Source organism: Calypte anna, chromosome 6, assembly GCF_003957555.1.
Source record: "Calypte anna isolate BGI_N300 chromosome 6, bCalAnn1_v1.p, whole genome shotgun sequence".
Taxonomy (NCBI): Eukaryota; Metazoa; Chordata; class Aves; order Apodiformes; family Trochilidae; genus Calypte; species Calypte anna.
Window position 1 is genome coordinate 26402643 of NC_044252.1, and position 25343 is coordinate 26427985.

Sequence of the window (25343 nt, forward strand, 5' to 3'; positions counted from 1 at the left end):
AATATGCAGAGCATTTCCAACTACTTATAAAATAGGAGAGTGAAATACTTCTCTTTTCTACAAAAGCAAAACTCAGGAAGAAGAGTTACTTGTTGTATCAGAATACTTGTTTTGAAATCCTGCTTCTTTTCTCCTTCACTTCTTAGCCCTCTACCTAGAATAGAGTGGAGCAGTACTCTGAATATCCTGTGAAAATTGTTTTCCTGGTCTGCAGAGCTCCAGCTGCAACTCCTCCATTTCTAGGAATACTGTAGGTCTAAATGGCATTATTAAATCATTACAGCACATAATAGATGGAACTTCTGACTAAATCAACTATATTTTAATGAAGATAAGAGTTTTTAAATTAGAATGGATACAACATTATTTATTTATTTCTTTGTATGGGGTGGGAAGGTGATGGCTGATTCAATTTAAATGAGGGAAAGTAGGCAGTATCCTATAAATTTTGCCTTCTGGTTAAAATTTAAGGTGATGCAGACTTTTCAAATCCCAAATTGTGAAATTAAGATATTTAGCTGACTATCTGTAAGTTCTTCCAGTGTACAGAACTACTGTGATTTCTGTGGCTCTTCATGTCACACATCTTAAAGCTGATTTTCTCTTCACAGGAAAACATACACATATCACACAAATTCCACTGTCTTAGAATCCTATTTTTTCCTTGTTTGTTGCATTAAAATTCAAACTCTTCATGAATCAGAGAGAGTTCTTAAAAGCTTTAAAATGGGTATTAATCAGTAAATCTTCATGACATTGCTAGAAAATAATTAAGCAGCATTACTTTCACTTTAAAGTGGAGAAAGACTCTTAGAAGCATTGGTAGCCTGCAGAATAGATATGGCCAAAATGCAAATGTTGCTCTGTTTTCTGTTGTCATTAATTAATCCAGAATGACTTTTTTTGGTACAATGTAATATCTTGTTGGTTCAGTGCTCCATTTCGTATTAGTCTTTGCTTTTCTTTTACTGGTTGTTGGAGATCCTGTTCTTCAATAGCCCAGATTTCTCTCCCCACATTGTGTTTTGCTCATTAATATATTCCTGTCAGTTCTTTAACTGTTGTCTTGTTTCCCTTTCCATTACCATAGCAAAATATCCTCTCATGCAATTTAATTTTAATGGTGCTTAATACCAGGTCTTCCTGATGCTTAGTTAACAGTTTTCCAGTGAAAAGCTGAAACATAAAGCACACAAATTGTCTTATAGAAAAGTAGTAGGATTAAAGTCAGAAGTAGTCTTTCTGCCTTTGCATGGCTTTAAGTTAGTTATAAACACTCTTTTGCTAGCCTCTGAGCTGAAAAAGAAAAAAAAGACGGTAAGACTTTTTACTCCTGGGAATACTATAGAGATCTCTGTATTAATAGCTACTCAACACTTTCATAGATTTTAAGATTTGGAAGGAAAACAATAACTATTTGCCCAGGTGTTCTGCTTTAAGGCTGTGGAAGTTCAACAGTTAATTCTGGAATAGAGAAATTATTCCTACCACACGGCTGTAAAACAGGTGTAACTTAAAGAAAGGATGGGCAAAAAACAGGTATAAAACCGGTGCAAAGGAAGAGACTCAGAACTTAAAAACAATATTTGAGAGTTTCTTCTAAGTAAATCTCCTCACAGCAGTGTCCATTCTTTTTTGTGTGCCAGAGTTACATTTGATTGCTGTCTTTGACAGCTCACTGTTGGCAATATGTTTCATAAACATCTAATCCAGCTGGATTGTTCTGTCTTCACATTTCTTTCCTACATCAAGCGTGTATACAGTACCAAAGGAAAAAAAAATTATGAAGAAAGGAGAAGAGAAAAACCTGGTTGCTTCCATTATGGGATTTAAGATAAAAAAGAAAAGATAACCTTAATAATTAAAGCCATGAAGGCTCTGGTGGTGTTTTGTTTTGGTTTGGTTTTGGGGGGGGGAGAGAAAGCAAAAGCTCCCAACACATCCTTACCATTTTCATGATAGATTCAGTGTTGTGATTTCAGCACTAAGACCTAACAAACATCGCATACAAAGTGCAGTAAATGCAGTATTCATAAATGTATATGCTCTTTGTGGCTTCATGTCAGCAGGGTTCTGTAGACCCTCATTTGTATCAAAAAAACTTCAAATGATAAAGAATACGTGCCAGCCAGTATCACTTTGAATTGTTCCTTGTGTATCATAGCTGAAATGGGAAACATGGCTGGCGTCCTGTTTGTCAGGAGTGAAAAACAGACACATTTTCTGTAATTATTACTCACAGTGTCAATTTAATAAATTATTCACTCATGACAACAGGATTTATGGTCTATTTACTGATATCTTGTGGGGGATAGAATTTCATTTTGGAGGGTGAAGTTTGACAGGAATGCAGTGTACATTGCAAATCTCTGTGCCACACATACACGACAACAGTGAAGTGCTGATAACTTGTTCCTTACAGCACCTTTGTCCTTCACCATGGATGGTACCCACAGGGCCTTGCTAGATTTTGTGCTATTACTTATCCACTCTGGGACTAGACATTTAGAAATTCTTCTAACGTGAAGATTCATTGTTGTGGCTGATATTTCCATGTTCTTCAAAAGATATTCTGACTGTATGGTAAATTAATGGACAGGAGAAGCCAGACCAGTGGTTGCAGGAGCGTGATGAGGTGATGAGTTGTTTATGTTTAGCTCCCCTCAATCATGGCAGCATGGGAGAAAGTGCAGAAATGCTTGAGTAACAGTTTAACAAGTGAATGATATCTGAGCTGGGAAAGGAATTAATATGCTGATAGTAAATGGAAGAATTCAGACCAGGATGTAATTAGCTATGGAAGAAAAACGACTATTGTTTAATGTGCTGAGCTGGGAAGATCCTATGGCCTGACTGGAAAGAAAAGGAAGCCCAGTATGAGGCTAAAAAAGTGGAGTTTGTAGCAGTGTTCTGTGCTACTACAGGTCATACATAGATTTTTTATCAAGCCTGGAGAAAAGACTGTAATAAGAAAAAAACAGTATGAGAGCCCAGAAGAGAGTTGTAGGAGTGTGAATGAATGGGATCAGTCTGTTTCCTGTCAATGTCAGGCAGAAAGAATAGGAAAGCTTGCCTGAAAATGAGGACTGGAACAAGAGAGCTGAGTAAAAAAAGATGTTGAGGGTGGGTGGAAAACCGGATGATCGTATTGCAAGTCATGAGAATAGACTGAGTGGAGTCATGTTGGTGGGGCAAGGAACTTCTGTGTTGTGTTGAATTTGAGTCGAAGGCTGAGCTATGAGAGAGATGGGAGAGGGAAGGGATGTGTAGCAGAGAAGGAAATCTGTCCCTTATTAAATAGTAGCTGAGTTTCTGCATGAGATTCTTCAGGCATAAATCAACTGCAGATCCGTGGGGAGGAAGGGAACCAAAACCAGAGCTTTGTGTAGCCCTCACAGAGTGGGCAAGATCCTGTGTGCAGAGAAGTTTCAAGAAGCAAAACAAGACTGGTTGTGTCCAAGACACATGAGCTCCTGATCTGGCAAACTCCCCTGTCCCTCTGTCCATCCTTGAGTTAAGCAGAGAAGCTTGCCCTCCATGTCAGTAGAGACAAGGCAACACTCTGGGGTTGGAATTGTTTTCAAAACACTACCTACCTCCTACATTGTCTTTGAGATCATGGGTTTCTGAGAGGAATCCCCACCTACACCCATGGTTGACACGATAGCTTAAAGTTGAATGGTAGGCACCTGAAAATTCTAATATTTTACTTTAAGATCTTCTGGTAACAGAAACTAAGCAGTATATGGACACTTACTTGTTTTAATGGAAGTCTAGTAGAAACCTTCTTTACCCCTGTTTTACAGATAGAGTAAACAGGATTAAAAAAATAAGACAATTTGCCAAAATTCAAACAAGATCTGTGGTCAACTCATAGTCCCTTGCTTATAAATACTCTGGTAGGGTTTTTTGCTGGTTTGGGGTTTTTTTGTTTTTTGTTTTTTGTTTTGTTGTTGTTGTTGTTGGTTGTTTTTTTTTCATAGAATCATAGAATCATAGAATTGGCTGGGTCAATTCGAGATCTCAACTCGAGATCATCGAGTCCAACCCTTTTTCAAACACAATCAAAACAAAATAAATAAAGTAGAAACAAAATAAAACCCCGCATGTCTTCAGCAATTCCTTTCCTAGAACTTGTGATATAATGTGAAAGAGGCCTATGCTTTCCTCCTTGATATTACATTAAAAAATTACTGAATTTTAATTTTTTCTTAAGTAGGAATAATATTTAATTGTCATTTAAAATGGTTCTTTAGAATCGTGTGGTTTACCCACAATAAACCAAGAGCATTTAATAAGTCTTAAAATATTCATAACACACGGAGATCATTACTCTTGAGACCTTTGTACAAAGCAGTGAAGTGTGTTAGACATATGGCAGAAACCTCTTCATTTCTTATTTCTTGCTATGATTATATGAAAGAAAGGAAAATTCTCTGTTCTTTTCCCCATTGCAATCTGCATGCCATTGTTCTATCTGTTGTGGGCCAAAGTCATCCCATACACATGTTCACTGATGAACATGGAGTTAATAAGGCTTAAATTTAGCTCAGTAAATATAAGCACAATACCAGCAAATTGCTGGTTTATTTCAGTTTTCCATGTATTTTCCATGTATTTCAGATAACAAAAGAAAGGAAAGAATTTATTTCTATATCCCACATGATGTTCTCAGCCCAAGCTCTGTGGCATGACAGATGCTGTTACCTATTTTCTATATTATTGGCAATTATCTGAAACTGTTAATTGCTGTGGCATTGACTATTGTGAAAAAAACAGCAAATGGTATGTCCTGCATTGGAAATGTATCATAAATATCAGGAGCCCTTGTCACAGCACTGACTTTACGTAGAGAAGATGAAGAATTTGGTTTTAATTATATTCCAATGTGATTGTCTAAAGTTGAATGGAACCTCAATGGATTATAACTAAAATAAAACTGTGGTTACAGTATATGGTCATAATCCCTAGATCTGCTGTGTTGAAATGACAGTATAATGAGTAGAAGTTAAAATGTCCTCTGCTTTCAAGTCATCGTCGTTGTCGTTTGATTAAATAATAGTGAATTCTGTTTGATGTCTTGGCTTTATTATTCAGCAGCACTTCAGTATATGTGTCCTACCTTTGTATTTTGTGCTTCTGGCAACCAGGTAGCCATATAGGTTCTTATCTACACACCTGCAACAGATATACTTTACATTAAGCTTGCATATGTGCTTCTTGAATACAGAATTTTAATTATTCCTCTTAATTATGGTGCATTCACCAAAAATAGGGAAATCATTGGTTGGGTACAAAAAGAAACTGCTTAGTATTTGAAGGAATTTGATAATTTTGTTGTAGTTCGTAGCTTGGCAGGTGGTAATAATGCTATGCCAGCACTGTCAAAATATGAAAATTAAAGTGACGATGGGTTTTAATGAAATCCATTTGACAAATATAATTAAGGTGTTTTAATATGAAGCCCTGTAATAAAGACTACCGGTGGACTCCCTGAGGTCCTGACTAATTGTGTAGATTGCTTTTAAGCTTTGAATAGTTTTATTGGATAATGAACTGTTAAGAAGTGTTAGATCTTTCTTAAGCAGAATTTGGTTTGAAAAAGAAGAGGAGAGACAGGCCTGAGGTGTGGCATTTTAAACATAATTAGAAGAGAGATTTAAGTTAACATCTTTGATCTTGCTGTCAGTTTTTGATTAGAGCTGTAAATGCTTTAATCAAGTGCAGTGTAGTCATTACATTTCTAACTGTTTTTAAACTGCGAAATTACTGAGACACTGACATCGGTTTAACACTTCTTGCGAATTTCCAGGAAAGTTATGTTTGTAAACTGGCTGTTTGCATGAAAATGTCATCCTGCAATAATTTACACATTCACGTAATCCATGTATTCATGGGAGAATTATATTTTGGTGCTCAAATAATTTGGAAATCCTTTATGAGTTTAAACTTCTTGTCCTGTAGTTGAGGAAAACGTGCCGTGTCAGATTACATTTTAAAAATAATTTCTGATATTTTTTTCTCAATTAAAATTATATTCCAACCAGTACTTATAATTAAAATGAATAAATAACAAGCTAAGTGCAGTATTTGAATGCCTTCCATTCAATTCTTTTAACGATAGGTATTGTGTTCTGCCAAAATTAATTCCTTCACACCCATTTTAGAAATGGGGAAACAAGCACAAATATTTGCTATGTGTACTGCAGTGTTTGAGGCAGTAATAAAATTGTGTTTTGTTGAATCCCTTGCCAGCAATGTTAAAAACTGCTTGAAGACATTTCAGACAGATCGATTTATTTATTCATTTGTTTGCTTATGTATGTACTGGCATCCAAACCAGCAATAAGATGTGGGCACAGGTGTGGTACATCAGTGGCTGGATGGTACCTGCCCATAGGTGGCATGCCTTTCATTTCAAAAACAGAACCCAGCAATCCCAGGTCCTTTCCCAGACCTGACCTTGTCCTCTCCGTGTTCTTGATCTTTGATCATGACTGGGAATACTCTTTTGCTCATTTTGGTCCTCTTAAGTAGAAATATACTACAGCAAATAAAAAAATCAGTTTGTCTCTCCTGTCTGCAGCATACAGAGCATTCACTCGAACAAAGGTTAGCAGTGGCCAGCCAACAAATCCTACAGAATTTTTACACCCCACGCCTAGCAGACCAGGAGAGAGGGGAAATTCGATCCATACCTAGGACATCCCCACAGAGACTATTCAGCTGCTGCTGCTCCTTCATGGCACCTCCAGTGCGAGGTTTTTTCTGACTGAAGTCCAAATGACACCCAACAGAAAGAAGCAGTCTTTCTGAGAGCCCTGAGCCAAGCCATCAGGGACTCAAAGACCATGTCCAGTAGCTGGGATTGCCCTTGGAGCATTGCAAGCACCTGCTTCAGGAGAAAGCAAGCAGGAAATGCTCATCCATGCAATAAGCTGCTCTGTTCTTTATCAGTTTGTTTTTTGGACCCTCCAGTTGTGCCCACCAATTAAACCATATAGCAGTAATCTAATTTAGTGATACCTTAGAAAGAAGTGGTGTCTATGTGTGGAAAAGGCCCTGTGTAAGTCTATCTCTTCAACACCATCTGAAGAGCTTAATTTGATCCTTAAAATACAATTCTGCTCTGAGGAGTATTATGTATTATGGTAGAGTCTTTGTTTCTATATGAGCAATTTTCAGAAGAAGCATCTTTACTTAACAAGTACAAGAGCAGAGCCTTTAATTTATTTTTTTTTAATATACATAGCCCTGCAAATTCAGCCTTTAAAATCAATCTACATTCTTTCCTTGTTATATATCTTCTGATAACAGTGATTTGCCAGGCCATCAGGTATTTTTTGTTTTTCCCTCTGTTCCTTTATTGTGGGTTTACTGAGGTGGTGGTTTTCTCAGCATTACTCTGTGAGTAATTGAAGGCACTATTGCAGATGGAAATAACTAACTGTTTTAGCTCTTGTATAAAAAAGGAGCAAAATCTATAGCTCCCTTTATCCTGCAGGATAAAAATATAAACAAAGGAAAAATGGCTTTACATGGGAATGTGTAAGTGAAGGAAGACAGGAGTCCATAAGAAGTGTCTTGTGTAAGCATCATAGAAATGATTGTGTAGTTCTTTAGGTACAGATTTTTCTATTGTGTATTCAAATGAACACAGATTCTAATTGGTAGGTATAAATATCAATATGTATAAAAAGAAAGATTCAAAAGATTCAAAACATGTTAAAATATGCAAACTCCTAAACTTCATCACCAAACTAATCATGGAACCATTAAAGTTGAAAAAGACCCTTAAGATCATTGAGTCCCACTGTTAAAAGTCAACATAAGTGTACATTTTCTTGAGGACTCTCCAGAGGGAGGACCAAAATTCTGGGGCAGACCTGGAACTTGAACCAGAGCCATCCCATTTAGCTACGCACTGTCCTTTCCCTCTGCTCCTTGTCCCTCCATCTCCCAGGTAGCTACTTCAGATCTCCAGAGTCCTGATAGAACAAACATCCTTCTCTTCAAGCAAAGCCACTATCATGACAAAACTAGTGTGCATTAGATATCACATACTTTTCTAGTTATAAATTACCCCCTGAATAAACTAACATTGTCTTGGAAGGATTTTTTTCCTCTCCAAATTGCTACCATTTGGGAGATATATTCGATTTTCTATGGAAACCGAAGCTTCATGAATAATTTTGGATTAATTTTGCCTCGTTTTATCCTCTTTGAAAAGATATTTTTGGTTGCATAGAAAGCTTTAACAACAACCTTACTCAGGAATATCTTTATTTTTCAAACCTTGGTACATTTAGCTTCCAACTTTGCAATAGTGTTCCTTTATATGTCATTTAGATTTTGAGAGATTTTGTTGGCAGAAAAATGGGAAACATAGATAGGATGAGCTAATTAATGTTTCCTGAGTCTATATCAAGTAAATATTTTTTTAAAGTTTTGCCACATTTGTAATTTGTGCCTGTTAAACCTTTGTTTTATCGCCTATTACTGAATTTTAGGCTCTGTTTGCACTGACTGCCTGTAACAAGCATTTCATTTCAGACGGAGAAAAAAATGGTTTCAGTTACTTTTACAGTACCCAAGAAGGAGAATGGGATTTGCAAATGATAAATGGGGAAGTTGACTAGGTAACTAATAAAGATTTGTCTTAATCAAGTATGATTTGTCAGAACAGGAGCGCACTGGGGTCAGGGCACACGCAATGAATAATACAGCATTCACTGGAGAAAAGGACCAGGCAAAAGGCCTCATAAATATGCTGTGATTACCCATTGCTAATTCGTATTCAAAGGATGAGTTGCACTGAAGCCAGCTCTGAGGTTGCTGAGCTGTTCACCTGCTTTGTGGGCTTTCTGATATTTCAGAAAGTTTATATAGATATGTACACACACACTGTTTTCAGAATGCTTTATTTTTTTGCTACACTTTTTGGTCAATTATTTTAAGCATAATTTATTAATCATCCTCTAGGTTTGTTTTATTTTTCTATTGTCTGGATGCTATTTTATTGCTGCTTTTTGTTGTTTAAATATGAATGTGAATACAGCAGGAGATAGTTCCATCCACATTTAAAATGGATTGCTTAAAAGTGCAAGAAAGGTTAAAACACTTTTGCTCCATGGAAATATTAAAGATGAAACAAGGATAAACTTCTTGCTTGTGTTTTTAGCTTTCCTGACTTTCTAATCAGTCTGTGGATTCAGGATAAACCTGCTACTTCAGAACATTAGGGGAAACATGAACAAACCCAAATTTCATTTTATTTGGCTCTGGCTTTGTTTTCATTTGTTAACATTGCTTTTGCTTCAAGGAGTCACTTCTCAGATTGAAACAGTTGAAGGATATACTCTTTTGATAGATTTTCTGACATCCAGAAACAGATACTTCGAAGAACCTTGCTCCTATTGACAAGTTTTAAACTTCAAGACCCATTTACACAAATGGGTCATGAAAAATCAGATCTAAAAAAAAAATGCTTTCAGTGCTTGCAGATATAACGAGCAGACCTTGTTCTTCATCTTTCTCCTGTTTAAATGTCATGTGCTGCAGTTTTGTGTGGTTAAATAAGTTTGAAAACAATCTTGCTCCACACATGCTGATAGTCTGTCTCATCTATTTTGTGCTTAAGTGCATTTATTGCTTTAAGAGTAAATTGTCTGGAGAGATAGTACCAGCTTTATGACCCCAAGCTACTGAATGCAGGAGTTGCCAATGCTCTGCCTACACATTTAAGTCTTTGAAATAACCAGTACTGCAGGGTCCACAATAATTATTTACACTGAGTTTATTGAATGAAAACTTGGTAGATGGTGGCATGTTTTTGGTTGTGTCCATGAATCCCAACATAGATTGGCACTGTTGTGTCATCTCTGTGATGTTTTGAGTTTTAAATTTAATGAAGTGATGGTTTATGGATCAAGTTTTATAGGGTATGTTTCTGCAATTTAATTTAGGTGCAGTCAAGATTGTTACTACTCTCCCCTCCTAAATTGTTTTTAAGATTGGCAGTACTGTAATGAAGCAGCATCCATTCCCTGCAGCACAGCTCAGAGCAAGCAGGGTCATCTTCTGTCCTGACAGCCCTTAAAGATACTGGGGGTTGGTTCCCAACTTCACCTACATAAGTGATTGAAATGGGGGTAGCAAGTGGTTTACTTAGTGTTTCACTAAGCAAGGATTTCTTTTGCCTTAGAACTTCTTTGAAGAAAGGTGAGGGGAAGAAGATGCAAAGGGGGAAGTTTGGAGCAGATAAGCATTACCGAGCTGGGAGATGGCTAAAAGAGTGGTTGGACTTCAAGGTAGTCAAGCACTCAGGAGAATCAAAGTCTGCCACCTCCTGTGAATGTGGCTGTGAGAGAGCTCTGATAGATGGATGATGGAAGTAGATAGAAAAAAACACATCAGATAGTTAGAAATGAGTAGTCTTATGCCAGTAGATTGATGTGAGTTAAGATTTCAGGAAAGGTATGTAAACTTAGAAAAGGCTATTAGAGGTGACGTTACTAGGTCTGTCATATAGCATCATTCTGCTTTCTCTTTCCTATTTTCTTCTCATTCATCTGCCTTTTTATTTTTCCTGGGGAAGGATAGAATAGGCCTGGAGCATGGGAGGAGTTGGTTATGAAATGCTTCCAGTTTGTTCTTAAAGGCATGTGTCATCTTCCTCAAATATCTTTTCTTCTTTATTTGAAACAAAGCACAAAGCCTGAATTCTGATTAGGTGTTGTGGATGGTGTTCTTTCTGGCTTCCCTGACCTCTGGATCAACAGACCCCTTTTGGTGTTGGTCAATGAAAATAGTTTCATGAGCATTCATTACATTTTATTGGGACTTTTTATTTGAAATGCATGCAGATTAACTTCTCTGTTGCAAATTCTTGAAGCATTCGAGTGCCAGCTCTCATGATTCACTGTTCTGTTAATGTTCTACAAATTGTCCCTCCACCAACTTATAGCTATTACATTCTCCTTTGTTTATCTGTATTTACAGATTTTACATTTACTTGTCATTTAATAACTTTAATGATCTAAATCCTCTTATCTCTAATTATATTGGCTGTTCAATGTAAATATATATCGACTGTGAACTTCTAATTTTATAGGACTTTCACCTGTGTCCCTGCACTTAAAAATATGTCATCACTTTCTTTATTAACTTTCTGCTGTCAGAAACATAAAGCATTTGACTCAGCCCTGAATTCTTTTAACTCCTGCAACATACATTTTCCAAGTTTGTAAATCTACTTGCTGTCAGCTCTGAACAACAAGCATTTAATACTTTCTAACATTTTGTGAGGCTTTTTTTTTCCCCCAGAAGCTGCTGTTGATGATTTATCTCTTGCAGTCTCCTAAAATCTAAACTTTTAATTTGTCCAAAAATAGAGTGACTTTTGGAAAAAAAGCATGACAGCCTTGAAAATCTTGATAAAGTTTTTGTCTGTGTCAGCATTGTTCTTCTCCCAAAATCTTCCATAGTCTTTGCTGCATCTTAAGAGCAGGAGATGTCTGTGTGCAAAACCAACACAGAATTAGGCTCCCCACTTGGGTGTTATTCTCTAGGCAAGGGTGAGGATCTCAGGGTGGAAGAGTTCTCCATTCCTACTCTGATTCCTTTTCTTAGAATGCAGAGTGGGTTTTGGAGTTAATTTCATTATTCTGTAGATCAACTATCTTGATTCCTAACGTGATGTTCTGCTTTTCCCAGTGTAAATTAGTTTGTTGTTTCCCACCTTTAATTACATTGCTCAGATGCGTGGATTATGGGTGTAATAAGATTGGGCAAATCATGTTTTCAGGCATCATCTCCATTATTTGGTTGGTTTTAAACTTTCTTTTGTATTTTAAACTGTATCAGAATATCTGTTGCTGCTAGTGGAATATTATTTATATATATACACACACAGGGTACATTTGGAGAGGAAAAGTGCTGTATAAACCATGTTGGATTATTTTAATTTTTTATTAAAAGAAAAATTAGGACTTTCTATAAATTTCATTAAAATGTATGTTTATTTATCCAAAGGCCTGGAGAGACTCATTCTGTATCATTGCTGTCTCTTGAGTAAATCTATTAGTCATTCTTAAGGAAAAAAGTATTATTGACTTGAGTGATTAGAAGAAGCTCTTTCAGAATCAGTTTAGCTGATAAAGTAAATAAATGCTTAAATGGCTGGAGGAAAAAAAAAAAAAAAAAAAAAGAAAGAGGAAAACCAACCAGCCAAACACAACTTATTTTGCATTCTCTATATGTGTGTAGGTTTTAGTAATCAAGGTTTGTGGAACATATATTAAATAATTATGATTTGTACATTTAAATAACTATTAGCAAATTCCAAAGGAAGGGCATGTTCAGGAGTGTAAAGCATCCTTGTCTTCTGGGCTTGTCTCAGTAGCAACGTTGAAAACCATGTGGCAATCTTGCTCACATGAAGGAGAAAGCTGAGTTTGCATTTGTTGGGTTTGGGGAGTTTTGTTTTTTCTTCAGGTGGGAAAAGCATCTTCATTCTTTTAATCAGGTTCAGTGCTTGAGGATAAGAAATGTATTTTTTTGCATAACTGTCTCATAACATCAGACACCATTTGTGTTGGACCCACAACATGGCATTATTAAAATGTTCAGCACTGAATAGGCTTATTTCCTATACCTTGCTTAAACACCTTTAAGGCAGAATATGTTCAGAGCTGTGAATTTTAGCATTAACCTTTAAGGCTAATGCTTGTTGATATTAACTTATGTACTTTTTCTGAATATTTTTTGTCTTCATCACAGCATTGTTTAAGACTAAGATTATTGCTATACTGAATATTCCTGCCCTCTGTCAGTGCATAGATAATAATGATGTAAATGCCTTCACCCTTCTGCTTTTCATAGTTTAAATGTAAATTTAGAACATAATTTTTTGCCTCTCTTGGGGAATTTCAGTGAGAAGAGGCAGCACCATGTAGTCTTTTATAGGGCTTGGGACTGCACTGTATTAAACATTGTCCATACATATGGACTAAAAGGATGGGGTAATCTCTAAATAATTGAAGTTGTTAAGATTCTATGGAAATAACACCATTAGTAGCAACACACAACACCCTTCAGTTTATGTATTGGTCTTAATTTGTGCATCTGCACTCCAGTATATTTAAAAACCTGACCTTTTCACATAACTGTAATAGCATCGTCAATGATTTGCATTATAAATAGTCTGTAAAGATCTATACAGAACTGTTACACTAAAAGAATGAATCTGCCACAGAGATAAAGGTTTTAACTAGCAGGAAAACATCAAAGTCATGGGGAAAGTTGAAAAATTATAGCAAGCAGATAGCAATGATTCCAAGCTTGTAATTAGCTGTGTTGTGGGCCAGTGTTACTTTTTTTCCAGTCCCAGACATCTTCAGTTGCAAATCCAGTGAGAAGACATGTCATCAAATCATTTATAAGTCTGTATTTTCTTTTTTTGTTTTCTTTTGTTTGACTATCTTGACCTTCCAACTAAAAATCAAGTTTCACTGTCATCAGTGAATTTTCTGAGTAGAACAAGTATATGAAGAGAATCTGTGGATAAAGGTGTCAATTTATGTTTGCAAACTTGTTGTGAGATTATGTTACCTCCGTTATGTCTCTTTGTTCAACTTATGTTATTATTTTAGCCCAAAAAAGGCCAAAGATCATCAGCTAAAGTGCATGTAGAGTAAAGCTGCTCCTGTAAAATTGATGATCCATCCAATTATTTATCTGTAGAGGCTGCTGGGAAGAAACACAACTATCTCAGTTCTCAGAGCCCTCTGCTAGGTTGAACTTCATGGCTGAAGGTTTAATCCCTAAGTGTCATATCAACAATTCATTCTGTGATATTCTGGCTGACATGCTCTCCTTCCTTATTTATTGATGTCTTCAGTCATCGACAATGAGAGGAAAATACACTATTCGTCAAAGTGACGGTGTTTTACCCTCACTTACAGTTGATGCTGCTGTCACACTGATGGTTAGAAAATAAACTCAATCATTATAAAAAGCTAAGAGTGTGAACTTGCCAGTGACAGGAAGAAGATGGGAAAAAAAAAACCTAAAAACCCACAGTAACTTGCTTAATATTGGTATAATAAAAATAGAGCTGTTTCCTATAAAGATATTTTCGAGCCAATTTAGCCATCAACTTTATAGTTATTTCTCTGAAGGAAAATCTGTCCCTCGTGCTCCTTATGTCTGTGCAAACATAGGTATAATTTTTAGCAATAAATAGTTGTTATCATTCCACACCATGCTACTTGGTTAGTAATTTGTTGATTTATTCCTCTCTATTTTTAAGGGATTTTGCTTTGGGTTTTCTCCTCCAGGTTACAGTGAATGCACATATCTGTGCATTACAGTGTTTCGAGTGCTTTGATGAAGAATAAGCTCAGTATAATTTTATCCAGAAAGTTCTTCAACATGCAAACATAGGCAAAGCTCTGTCTTGAATCACTTTCTTAGGCTACCATGTGTATAGCTGTACTGCAATTTACAGCTTTTTAAACTCAATAACCACATATCTTACCACATTTCACCTTTGGGAGGCATTGTATATACAGCTAAAAGTAAAGAGCAGCAAGCCAAGAGGGACAAGATAGCATAATGAGGATGTCAATTTGTGGTCAGATATCTGAGGAAATATTTATCTTACTTGTGCTGTATTTGGCAACAGATAGAGAAATATATATGTAATGAATTTCCTTAGACATTATCTGGCAGAGTGTGTACCCTGTGTTAAATGCATTTAGGGAATAAAAATTGCTTGTCTCAAATTTTTCAAGTTTGAGGTGATTTTGCTTTGGATTGTTGCCTGAAAATGGATTGTATCTATTTAAAAAAATAGGAATAGTTATGTTTGCACTGCTAACATACTGAAGAATTTTTAATGTTTCTTTTCCTTGAGGTTTCTCAAATAAGAAAATTTTAAGATCCCACTCATACACCAGAAGAAAAGCAAGGCATGATTTTTGTTATTTATGTTGTTTTTATAGTTATACTCAGGTTTTGGTACAGTCTCTGGCAATCTGGCTAAGTAGCCTAAATGAACGTGCACAGAAATGCTGGTGTCTCACACGTGTTGTGTGTCCTGAGGCAAGATACAGCTGCTCAGCTCCTTGTATCTGCTTCCCCATCTGTAAAATAGGAATGATTTGACTTATTTTTCTCCTTCAGGGAAATACAAGGAGGGTTTCTTAATGTTTCTGTGCAGCTTAGAAGATTAAAATCTCTGTACTTGCTGCTAATATTTCAGTTTTAAAGGAGTGTTTGACCGAAGCTTTTTGAAGAGTAAAATTTTGGCATCTTGTTGTTGTCTTTGTACCATATTTTGAGGCCTTCCCACCATAACTTTGCAACCTCTGGTTCAGCATAAGATGCAGAAGCAAACAACCCCTGTGTAAACACAAATGGTGATAATAGAGCATAATAGATTAATATATATATCTGCTATTAAAAACATGAAGAGCTCCATTACAAGGTATCTCTAAGCTTGCAAGAAATAGTCCATGCTTGAGTGAAAGAGACACCAGCAACTGGGCTTAGCCTGAAACCACTTTTATTTAAGCAAGAATGGTAAATGCTGAGAGGGGTAGTGGTTTTCTTCTTGCAGGGCTTCTCAGTCTCTTTGGAGGTATGTGGATGGATGGTGTTTTAGCAAAGGTTTCCTGACTTCCTTTGGGAAGTCCTTGAGGAGCCTGTGGGGAGAATGAACACCCCACACATAGAGAAAATCTGGAAATCTTCTTGCCTTTGTTTCACAGACCAAAAGTCAGTGTCAATTCCCAGGGCCTAGACAACTTCAAGATATTGCAGGGGGACAGCTTCTGCTTTGGTTGCTACTTCTTCAGTTTTACATAGCTTAAAAAGCTTAAAATATAATGAAGCTGCAGTTAGGAGGATTGATTAGGCTACCATATGTATTAAATGACATTGTTACAATCTAACCTGTCATTTTGATGTTACAATCACAAGATGTATTTTTCCTGATTTACTTTTTTTTTTTAATGCAGAGCAGATTGGACAGGAGATGCTGGAAAATCTCAGCCATGACAGAGAGAAGATCCAGCGTGCTCGGGAAAGGGTAAGTTTGATAATAAGTAATTGCTGGTTTAGGATTTTATTTGCTTTGGGCAAACTGATTAGTTTCATGTAAATGAGCTGCTATCATGAGATGTTACTCACTATCTGCAGCAAAGCTCTTAGAAAGTGTTTTATATGGGCCAAAACCTGCAAAACCTCTCCTACAGGCAGTCACACTGAAGTCACCAAATTGGCTGTGAGAAGCAAGCTTTCTTTCACTAACAGCACAGATAAGTCAGATTTCTGTCCTTTGAAGGATTTGTTCAATGTCTTTTGGAGGGACTTCTTGGACTTCCTATGAGCAACCTGGTCCAGTGGGAGGTGTCCCTGCCCATGCCCAGGGGAATTGGAACTACATGATCTTTAGGGTCCCTTCCAACACAAAGCATTCTGTTATTCTGTTCTTCTGTGACTCTGTGATCATGATTTAGCTTCTAACAATTGATCAGCCTTGTAGCTGCAAATGCTAATAGTTGTCTTCTTAGGCAATTCTGTGTGAAAGAGCAGGTAGTAGTTTCTTACACTGCTGCTCTTTCACTTTAGTCACGATAACAAATCTCTGTCATTTTAGGCTTATGTTGCCTCCATAGGGATTGTCTTCACTCTGTTGTGTTAATGGAGTTGTCCAGAAGCTCATCCCATCCAGTGTAAAAAACTTCTCTGAACTTCAGTCTTAGACCTTTGCCTCCCTGTTTCTGACTTGAACCCATAGGACCAGGAGTCACTGCACCTGGGACTTTCCGCCTGTGACACGTTAGATACTTTCCTCAGTGTCCCATCTTGCCAAAGTGTCCTCCTCTAGCCAACCAAAGGCACTTAGGAAAATTCCTTTATCTCTCCCAGGGGGTTTCTTCACCTGGATTGCTTTGATTGGTAAAGCCTCATATGACTTCTTTAATGATGCATTTTGTCAGCTGTACCAGTTGCTTTCTGAAATCCTGGGCATTAGCTACTTAAAAATATTAAGTATAATAAATCATTAACTGTACCTACATATCGTCCGCTTTATGTTCAGGCAACACTGTAGTCTTTTTTTAGTCACTTCTGACACCCCTAGTGACTGCTGAGTCAGATGTTTTTCTGTTTCCATCTGGACAAGTAAAACCTAGGCAGTGGAGACGAATGACATGTATCCCTTTCTGCTGATCCTAAAAAATCCTCAAGAAAGAGAAAGAGGAAATGCAGTTCTGGTGATGCGTAGTTCATGGCATTATTTTTCCTTTTCTGTGCTTTCCACCTGGAGAGCAAAGTTCTTTGATGTCACAACTTGTAAACTGCAAGGAGCAAGATTGAAAATAAGGGTATTCTAGGAAAGTGTTTCCCACTGCAGTAGAGTAAGAAAGCTCTTGACATAAAAGGCAGATTTCAAATTCCCATTTTTTTTTCATATGGCACTTAAAATATTTTGTTTAAGGAATTCAGAAAAGTTCTGTAGTGGAGCCACATGAGTGGACATGCCCCACTTGTCAGTATGCTCAGATGTACAGTCAGGGATGAACCAGATAGCTTGGCAAGTTTCCCATTTTCTGGAGATTCTTTTAAAGACCAGGACAGAGGTTGCTCTGTCAATACACAATAGATTTTTTTAGTCATTTTACTGAAAAAAAATGCTGTTATTATCTTATCAACCAAGGAACAAACTTGTCTTCTTGAAAGCTGAAATATCAGCTTGAGTATGATGGTGAGTTCTTAGCAGTTCAGTGTTGTGAAAATCCAAATATGAATAGTATTTAAATAAGTTAGTGTTCCTATAGTTTGTTTAAATTTACATACATGATATTTCCTGTCTGCAGAGTAAAAGATTATTTTTTTTGTAAGCCAGAGGAAGAATTAAAGCTCTGCTACAAGTCAGATAGGTTAACTTGGCTATACAGGACTCTAATAAAAGATGCAAACTGTTTTACGAAAACCTCAAATTAAAATGTACCTTAAGGCAGACAAAATATCAACATCAGCATCTTGTTCATCTTCTTTCCTTTTTCATTATTCTTAATATTTTTTTCTAAAAGCTTCTTTCAACATTGTGTAGATTTGCTATTGCTAGGACTGAAGCATATTTCAGAATGTTTTCACTACAGTGGTTCTATGAAGCAAGGATGTGCCATTGTCTGCCATATAACATGTTTGCACGTCATTTCTTTGGCTTCTGCAGTGCGCCAGTTTTGGTAAAGAAATGATGGAAGAACTATATCATACATTTCAGTTCTACATAAAAACAAACTTAGTGCTTGAAACTGTTTATGTTGGAGTTTTTTCTGCCACTGCAGGAAAAAAGATGGGGTTTTTTTGGTGTTCTCTTGGGAGGTAGCTAGAGATCTTCTAGACATTTGTGTACCTGTTTGTTTCCTTTTTACATCTCTTTCCCTTATCTTGTGGGGTTTTTTTATTACCATAAAAACATGAGGTCATCTTGCTTAGAGGAGTCTGTCAGGCCTCTAAGATTCAGCTCCCCCTTCCTGACTATCAGGACTGATTCTAGCTGTCAGGTAGAATCCTCAATCAAGAGAGGAGAAGTTAGGATCAAACATTTTAATGGTAAAAAGGAGAGAGCTACTTTTCTGTGGAAAGGGAGGAGAAGCCCCAAGTGTTAAATGCATCTTTATGAATAATAAAAGGACAATGTAAAGCATACATTTGTACTTCAGATTCCCTTCTAGCATAGATAAGAACTTGGCTTTTTAATGAGCCTTTTAAATATTATCGTGACATTTTTTCTTCTGTTACTTGTGTCAAACTGGGCTAAGCTGCTTTTCTGGAGCTTGAATTGTCTAGATGAATCAGGAAAAAAAGGAGGGAATGGCCTCCCTGGAATGCAATTCTCATCTTTGTTCCATCATAGCACATAATTACAGAGATCTAAGAGTGAGTGTAAACCTTCCCACTAAATATAATATTGCTAAGAGCAAGTCTTGATTTGTGTTATCCAGTCCCAGCTTCTACTTGGTACATTCCTGTTACATTTTATAAGAACAAAGAGGACATATATGCAAATAGGTTATGTGGCATTGATTGCAACTTCTGACTTCAGTAATAAACATTAATGTTGGTAGCAAATATTTACAGTATTGGGCTCCAGAATGGAGCATATGCATATATTGAAGACACAATAGTGGTTTGTTATGGTGAAGGTGATTTGTTATTGGAAGGCTGCCATTTTTCTTGGCAGTGTTACTGTTTTGATGGATTTATAACACAGGGTGCATTTTATCTTCCACAACAAAGTTTCTTTAGTAAGAAGTCAATGATCAGGTAGTCCTTTCTATCTGATGTAATAACGAAGATGTAAATACTCAGCTTTCATGAGGAGGGGAATATTTTTATGTGTGTACACACAGCTGTGTTTCCAAAAGCAGTGTTGGAAGCAGTGGTCCCTGCAATTTCATAACTGACAATCATTGAATTTTCATTTACCATTCATTTTAATGTGCCACTGGTTCCAAGATATCTAAAAAGTCAAAAGATGTCTCTGCTGCAGCTACCAGTAGCAGAAGAGGGAGGACAGTAAGCCTCTTCTTTGATAATCTTCTCCATTTCTGGATTTCCTTCTGTGGGACACTAGTAAACACAAAAAGAGAGGCAAACTTTAATCCCTTCTAAAGAGCAATAGGAGTAATTGCTCTTCATTAATATGAAATTCATTTGCTTCACAACTTTTCTCTTTGTCTCCCTAATTTCAGCTTTCATATAGCTGTGTTTTCACCTGTTTTGCAGGATCTTTGAGAGTTGTAGAACAAGTCAGCTAATTAAGTTCAGCTGTAAATTTAGGTCTCCTGTGTCCTAGTAAACTACAAATTATTTTCAGTGAGTGATCGTTATGTGCAAAAAATATATATTATAGTGCTGTGCCCTATGTACATACTATATACTGATCACAAAGTATTTGGGCATCTGTCCCAGTGGAGGCTGCTGTAAGGTCAGTACAAGTTTTGTATTTAAGGGACAGCATGGGTGTGTTGTTTAGTGTCTTAGAAAAACAATGGAAGCAAGATAGGTTTGTTTTTCTTTTTCATAAATCATCAGAAGCACAGTGCATGGCTCTCTCTTCATCCCTCGATGCCCTGCCTAATATGCATCACTAATACATATACACACATCAATGGGAATTATGGATACCAATTTATACAGCTTCTACCTGTGACCCTTTATCTGTAAAGCTTTTGCTCTCTATCCTTGGTTCATCTTTTTTACTTCAATGTCTTATCTTCCATGACTTTTATTTTTACATAAGTGAAAACCAGAAAAAAAAATTAAATTTCAGAGCTTTGGTGGCTTTCTTACACATGAGTTTGTGTTGGGCTAAATCTTAAGCTGACTGACTCAAATGGCAGTAGAAATACCCATCCTTTGTACAGAATGGATTACATGTACCTTTATTTTTAACCACCCTGTTTTCTCCTCAGCTTAGAGAAGCAGATGCAAACCTTGGGAAGAGTTCCAGGATTTTGACAGGAATGTTGCGAAGGTAAGGCAAAGGTAGGGATATTTCTGCTCTTTTTTCCTCTCTCTCCATACCTTTATTTTTAGTTACAATTCAACCTCAGCATTTTGCTGACATACCTGGCTTTTTTTTTTGCACAGACTGCTACATAGAATGTCTTTGAATGAATGTTGGTGATGAAGCAGGCATAGTTAGGTAGAAGGCTTCATCACAGCTATGGAAAGAGTTTTCAGTAGCCTGAGGGATTACCCCTTGCTCAATTATTTCTTGTCTATGTTTCTTTGTATTTGTTGAGTTTTTTGTAAGTGTGTTCTAAAATTAAGCTTTTTGGTTATAATATCCTGTGTTCCTTACTCTTAATTATTTTAGGTATTTGTGAAGTTTTTTTAACCTATCAGAGTTCATTGGAGATGGTTTGTAAATATTTCGGGGCAGTTTAAATTTACACAGAGAGAATAGGTGCCTGAATAGATGTGGCAGGCACATAGTCAAATGTTGTGGGTTTAGCATTTTTCTTCCATGCTTTCAGTGTAAATGAATTGTTCCTGGGATCAAAGTGAGTTGATACAGAAAGGGAAAAATTCCAACATCCTAAAAGTCTATGTGGGGCTGCAGGGAGAGAGTTATCCAGTGATTACCAGTCACCTTAAATTTACATTGGTACCTTTCCAGACAGCTTTTTTGAGTTAGTGGCATCTCTGAATATGTTATTTACCTTTGAAACATCACCAGAGCTTCTCTGTGATGTCCATATTAGTGTATATACTTAGCCTCCTGAAGAAGAAAAGCATTCCTGTAACAGGTGGTGCTGCTGGGCACTATAAAAACACAGTTTTAAAGTTTAGAGCATCCTCTGAAGTTTTTAGTATTAAACTACCCTTGGCACGGGTTTTTATGTTGTGTATTTGCTTAATACAATTTGCTTATTAAAAGGAATTAAAAAAAAAAAAAAAAGAAAAGAAAAAAAAAGGAAGAGAAGGTTTGAAAGTTTTGGCAGAGCTGTTGATTTGTCACTTTGCTTGGAAAATATCAAAACTGGAATGTAATAAGTTGGCATTTAGTGTGAGCTTTGTTTCTTCCTAAGTCTCCTAAGAAAAATATCTTGTTCCTTGTAGACCCAGTTTACAAAGGCTAAAATGACTGAACCTCTTGCCTTCATTCCACATATTTCTTACAACTGCAACTCCAAACTGTAACATAAAATTCTCTGATTAAGAGTAATATGTAAATGACACAAGCTAAATTCAAAATCCATGGAGAAAGGAAGTGGCAATTGAAAGAGATGGTTCAGTGCCTGTAGACAATCAAAATAAACTATGAAAAAAATGAACAAAAAAAAAAAAGACACAACCAAACCCAAGTCTCCCCAGAAAGGGCTCTGCGACATGAGCTGTAACGAACATTCTGCATATGTCTCCATTTTGTCAAATCTCATTAAAGGGATTTCTTGCTTTATGTCAATTGAGCTGTCCAAAAATCATTCATCATTTTAGTGTAAAAAAAAAATCATGCAGTTATTTAAATAATATCATATTAATGTTAAAGTTCAGCTGTCATTTAATAGTATGGCTTAATCAGACATAGCATTTAGGAGAAATAGTTTTTACGGGCTTTACTTGGCTTTCAGGTTGGCAGATTCAAATAAGGATTTATGGGTTTCTAAACCAATGTATTCTTTCCATGTTTATGCTTGAGGTACCTCAGCCTTTTTTGCAGCACCCAGTAGTCTGTTATTTTCAATAAAATAAAGTATGTGCTCATATTGTGTTTGAATGCATTTGCAAGTAAATTGAAGCTGAAACAAAAACATGTGCTGTAACCTTTGACTTGGTTTTGTGTTTGGGAAGCACAGCTAGGAGTCCTATTTTATAAGTGTTCCATAAACCAAATGAGAAATAGGATCTTTCTGAAATATACTTGGGCTCTTCCTTTTAGACAAAAAGGTTGGGTAGTCAAATATGTTTCCATGTGTCACTGGATTTCCTTTTTCTTTATCAAAAATGCAGAGCCAAGTCACCTGCCTGGATGAAAGGCAGGTTAGGATTTCAGCAGTTAAGGTAAATGTGATGAAAGCAATGTCTTGGGATAGATATAGTTTGCAGTAGAAGACACTCAGAATGTTATTTAAAACCAACTCAGAGATGGACCAATGGTGAATTTGTGACAGTTTGGTACCAGGGTCTAGCATTATCCCAGCCTCTGCATCATCCCAATGTTGTTTAGTCACAAGAATAATCATAAAATACTGACCCCAAGAAATAAGCACAAATTAGCTAAATAAAAGTGTAAGAAAAATAATTAGCACAGATTAGCAGTTGCATCTTAATTTCTGCAAAGATCAGTATGTACCACCCAATGTTTCACTTAATTACTGGAACCAATAAAGGAAAACACTGGAGAACTATTCATCACGTAATTATTATATGGGAAACGTAACACTGAACTGAACATTACTGAACTTAATTGCTGCTCTGACAGTGTCTGTGTGCTGATATGCTTGAATTCATATGCCACCCTGTGCATCAAATTATTGCCTAACCTATTACTGGTTTTATTGTCTGGCAAAGGCAAGCAACATCTCTTCTGTATCTGGCCAAAATATATTAAGAGATTAGATGTTTAGATAGCTAGAGAGCTAAATTACTCCCTTCGAATGACTTAAATTCCCTGGCCTTGTATTTGTGCATAAAGTGTTCTGGAGATGGGAACTAAAAGCAGGGAGTGGCTCTGTAGGTTTCCATAGCTCAGTAAGGAAATCAGTGGCATAACAGTCTTCCCATCCCAGTTTGCTGCTCTAGCAAGGTAGCCAGTTGTTGTCAGTATTGGGAAATGGGATTTTTGTAATAAATGTTTTTAAAATATTCTTGCTTTGAAATTATTTATTATATTTTATTAATTGTTTTTCATAAATAAACCTACAGACACTACGTTTAACTAGTGTATGCCACTTGTGGCATTGTGTTAGTAGGGTACTACTGGCATGCTGATATTGTTAAAATATTATTTCCTTTCATGTCCATCCGTAGCTCTGAACATCCTGAGATTTTATGACTCCTCTTTAAAACTGTGAGGCTATAACAGAAGCTCAGTGTAGTTTCAGTAATGGGATTTTCAAATAATAGGTTCTAACACAAGGAAATGGCATCTGCTGTGGGCATATCCAATATTGCTCTCTCAGCCATCTCTCCTTTACAGAAAAGAGTATGGTCTGAAAGATCTTCAGTCTTTTGCTCATATCCTAAGCCAGTAGTCTAGAAAAACTTTTAAGAATTTGGGCAGTCTCCAAGCCACCCATGGCCCAGTGGGAAGCAAACAAACCTAAAAGTAACCAGATAAAAATGTCAGTAGCTTTCAATCATTATCCAGTTGGCAGATAAATTCTATCTACCGCCCTCCAGATTGCAGGGAATTATTTAGAAAAACAGCTGCTACTCTCCAGAACAATTTTTTCTTCTATCTGGTTCATCAGGACACTTACATGCAAAAAAATTCTTATACAAGGCAGCTTTTAAAACTTGATTTCCAACAAGACAGAGACACCACCTCCAGCTGATAGAAATGAAGCAGTAAGTGCTAAGTTGTATGACTTGCCAACAGCTGCATCACCAATGTGACTACAATCAGAAGTGGAAAGCCTGCCCCTCCATTCTAGTTCTGGTCAAGCTTCTTCACTCTTCTTTACAGGAAAGTTCTGGTTGTCCTGCTTCTTGCATCACTACTCATCAAACTTCCTTGTACTTTTGAACTCCAGGATAGTCCAGATCTTACAGTTATTTTTCAACATTTCATAGAATCTTAGAACAATTTAGGTTGGAAGGGACCTCCAGAGGTCATCTTGTTCAGTCTGGGTCATCTCTTGGGACAACACAGCTTTTGTTGTCCTCCTTGCTCAAAGCCAAGTACAGAGCAGACCCTGTCCTTAATGTTTCTCTTGATGAATGGAAACTCTAAAATACACGTGTAAAGTATTTTAGTGCTTTTGTTACTGTCAGTGTCAGAATTTTTTTTTTAATTTCCTGACTTTTAAGCATTTAGTATACTTACTTTTTATATTATTTTATGTTTGTATTTAAATATGCAACTAATCTTTCTCTATTACAAAGTCTTAAATCTTTTCAGAAGGAAACTGCTAAGCTTTGTGGTGTTATTAATCAGAAGACAGTCTTTGGATAAAGAACATACAGCTTGTTATTTCAGATTAAACCTTGGAATTAATTAGTACTTGATCATTCTTCACTTTGTCTCTGACTTTAAAAAGAAACCTTGTTTCTTTGTTTGGGTGATGGACAAAACATCTGGAAAACATAAATGTTGTGTCAGCAGAATTCCCAAAGGTAAACATCCTTCAACATTAGGAGTCCAACCAAAAAACAGGAAATGTACCTCTAGGTTTCAACAGCAAGAATTTTAAAATAGTATAGGACACTGTGGGCTCCCTTTTCTCATCCAGGTATGATGTAATCTGATGTCTGTAAGATGCATTTCTTATTTTTAATAATCAATTGAAAGCTGTTTTATAAACATTGCTCATCTTTCTTGGACAGTGTTCCATATTTTGTTTCCAAAATGCTCTTAAAAAATCTTGCTCAATTTTCATTCAAGTATAAAAAATACTTTTGAGCTCATGCATCATAGAAGGTGGAGAGATCTTTTGAGCTGCTGTATAGCCACCATAGGGCTAGCTCCAACAGCCTAAGTGTTACATAAGGAGTAAAGTTGACTTCAGACCTGGAAAAAAAAGAAGTATCATGATCGATCTTTATCTTTTAATAACTTAAATGCATAGAATAAAATAAAAGTCAGTCTTTTATTC

The 25343-nt window shown here is 36.5% G+C and overlaps 1 protein-coding gene across 4 annotated transcripts in view; it reads left to right on the plus strand.

Annotated features, from left to right (window-relative positions):
- VTI1A (vesicle transport through interaction with t-SNAREs 1A) overlaps window positions 1-25343 on the plus strand; it is a 258149-nt gene that overhangs the window by 140332 nt on the left and 92474 nt on the right. For 2 of the 4 annotated variants that reach the window (XM_030452930.1, XM_030452931.1), the window contains 2 exons: window positions 16023-16093; window positions 20493-20554. In XM_030452930.1, the coding sequence (XP_030308790.1) occupies window positions 16023-16093; window positions 20493-20554 (133 nt within the window). Of the gene's footprint in view, window positions 1-16022; window positions 16094-20492; window positions 20566-25343 lie in introns of all 4 variants that reach the window. The other 2 variants (XM_030452932.1, XM_030452933.1) reach the window with 1 other exon arrangement.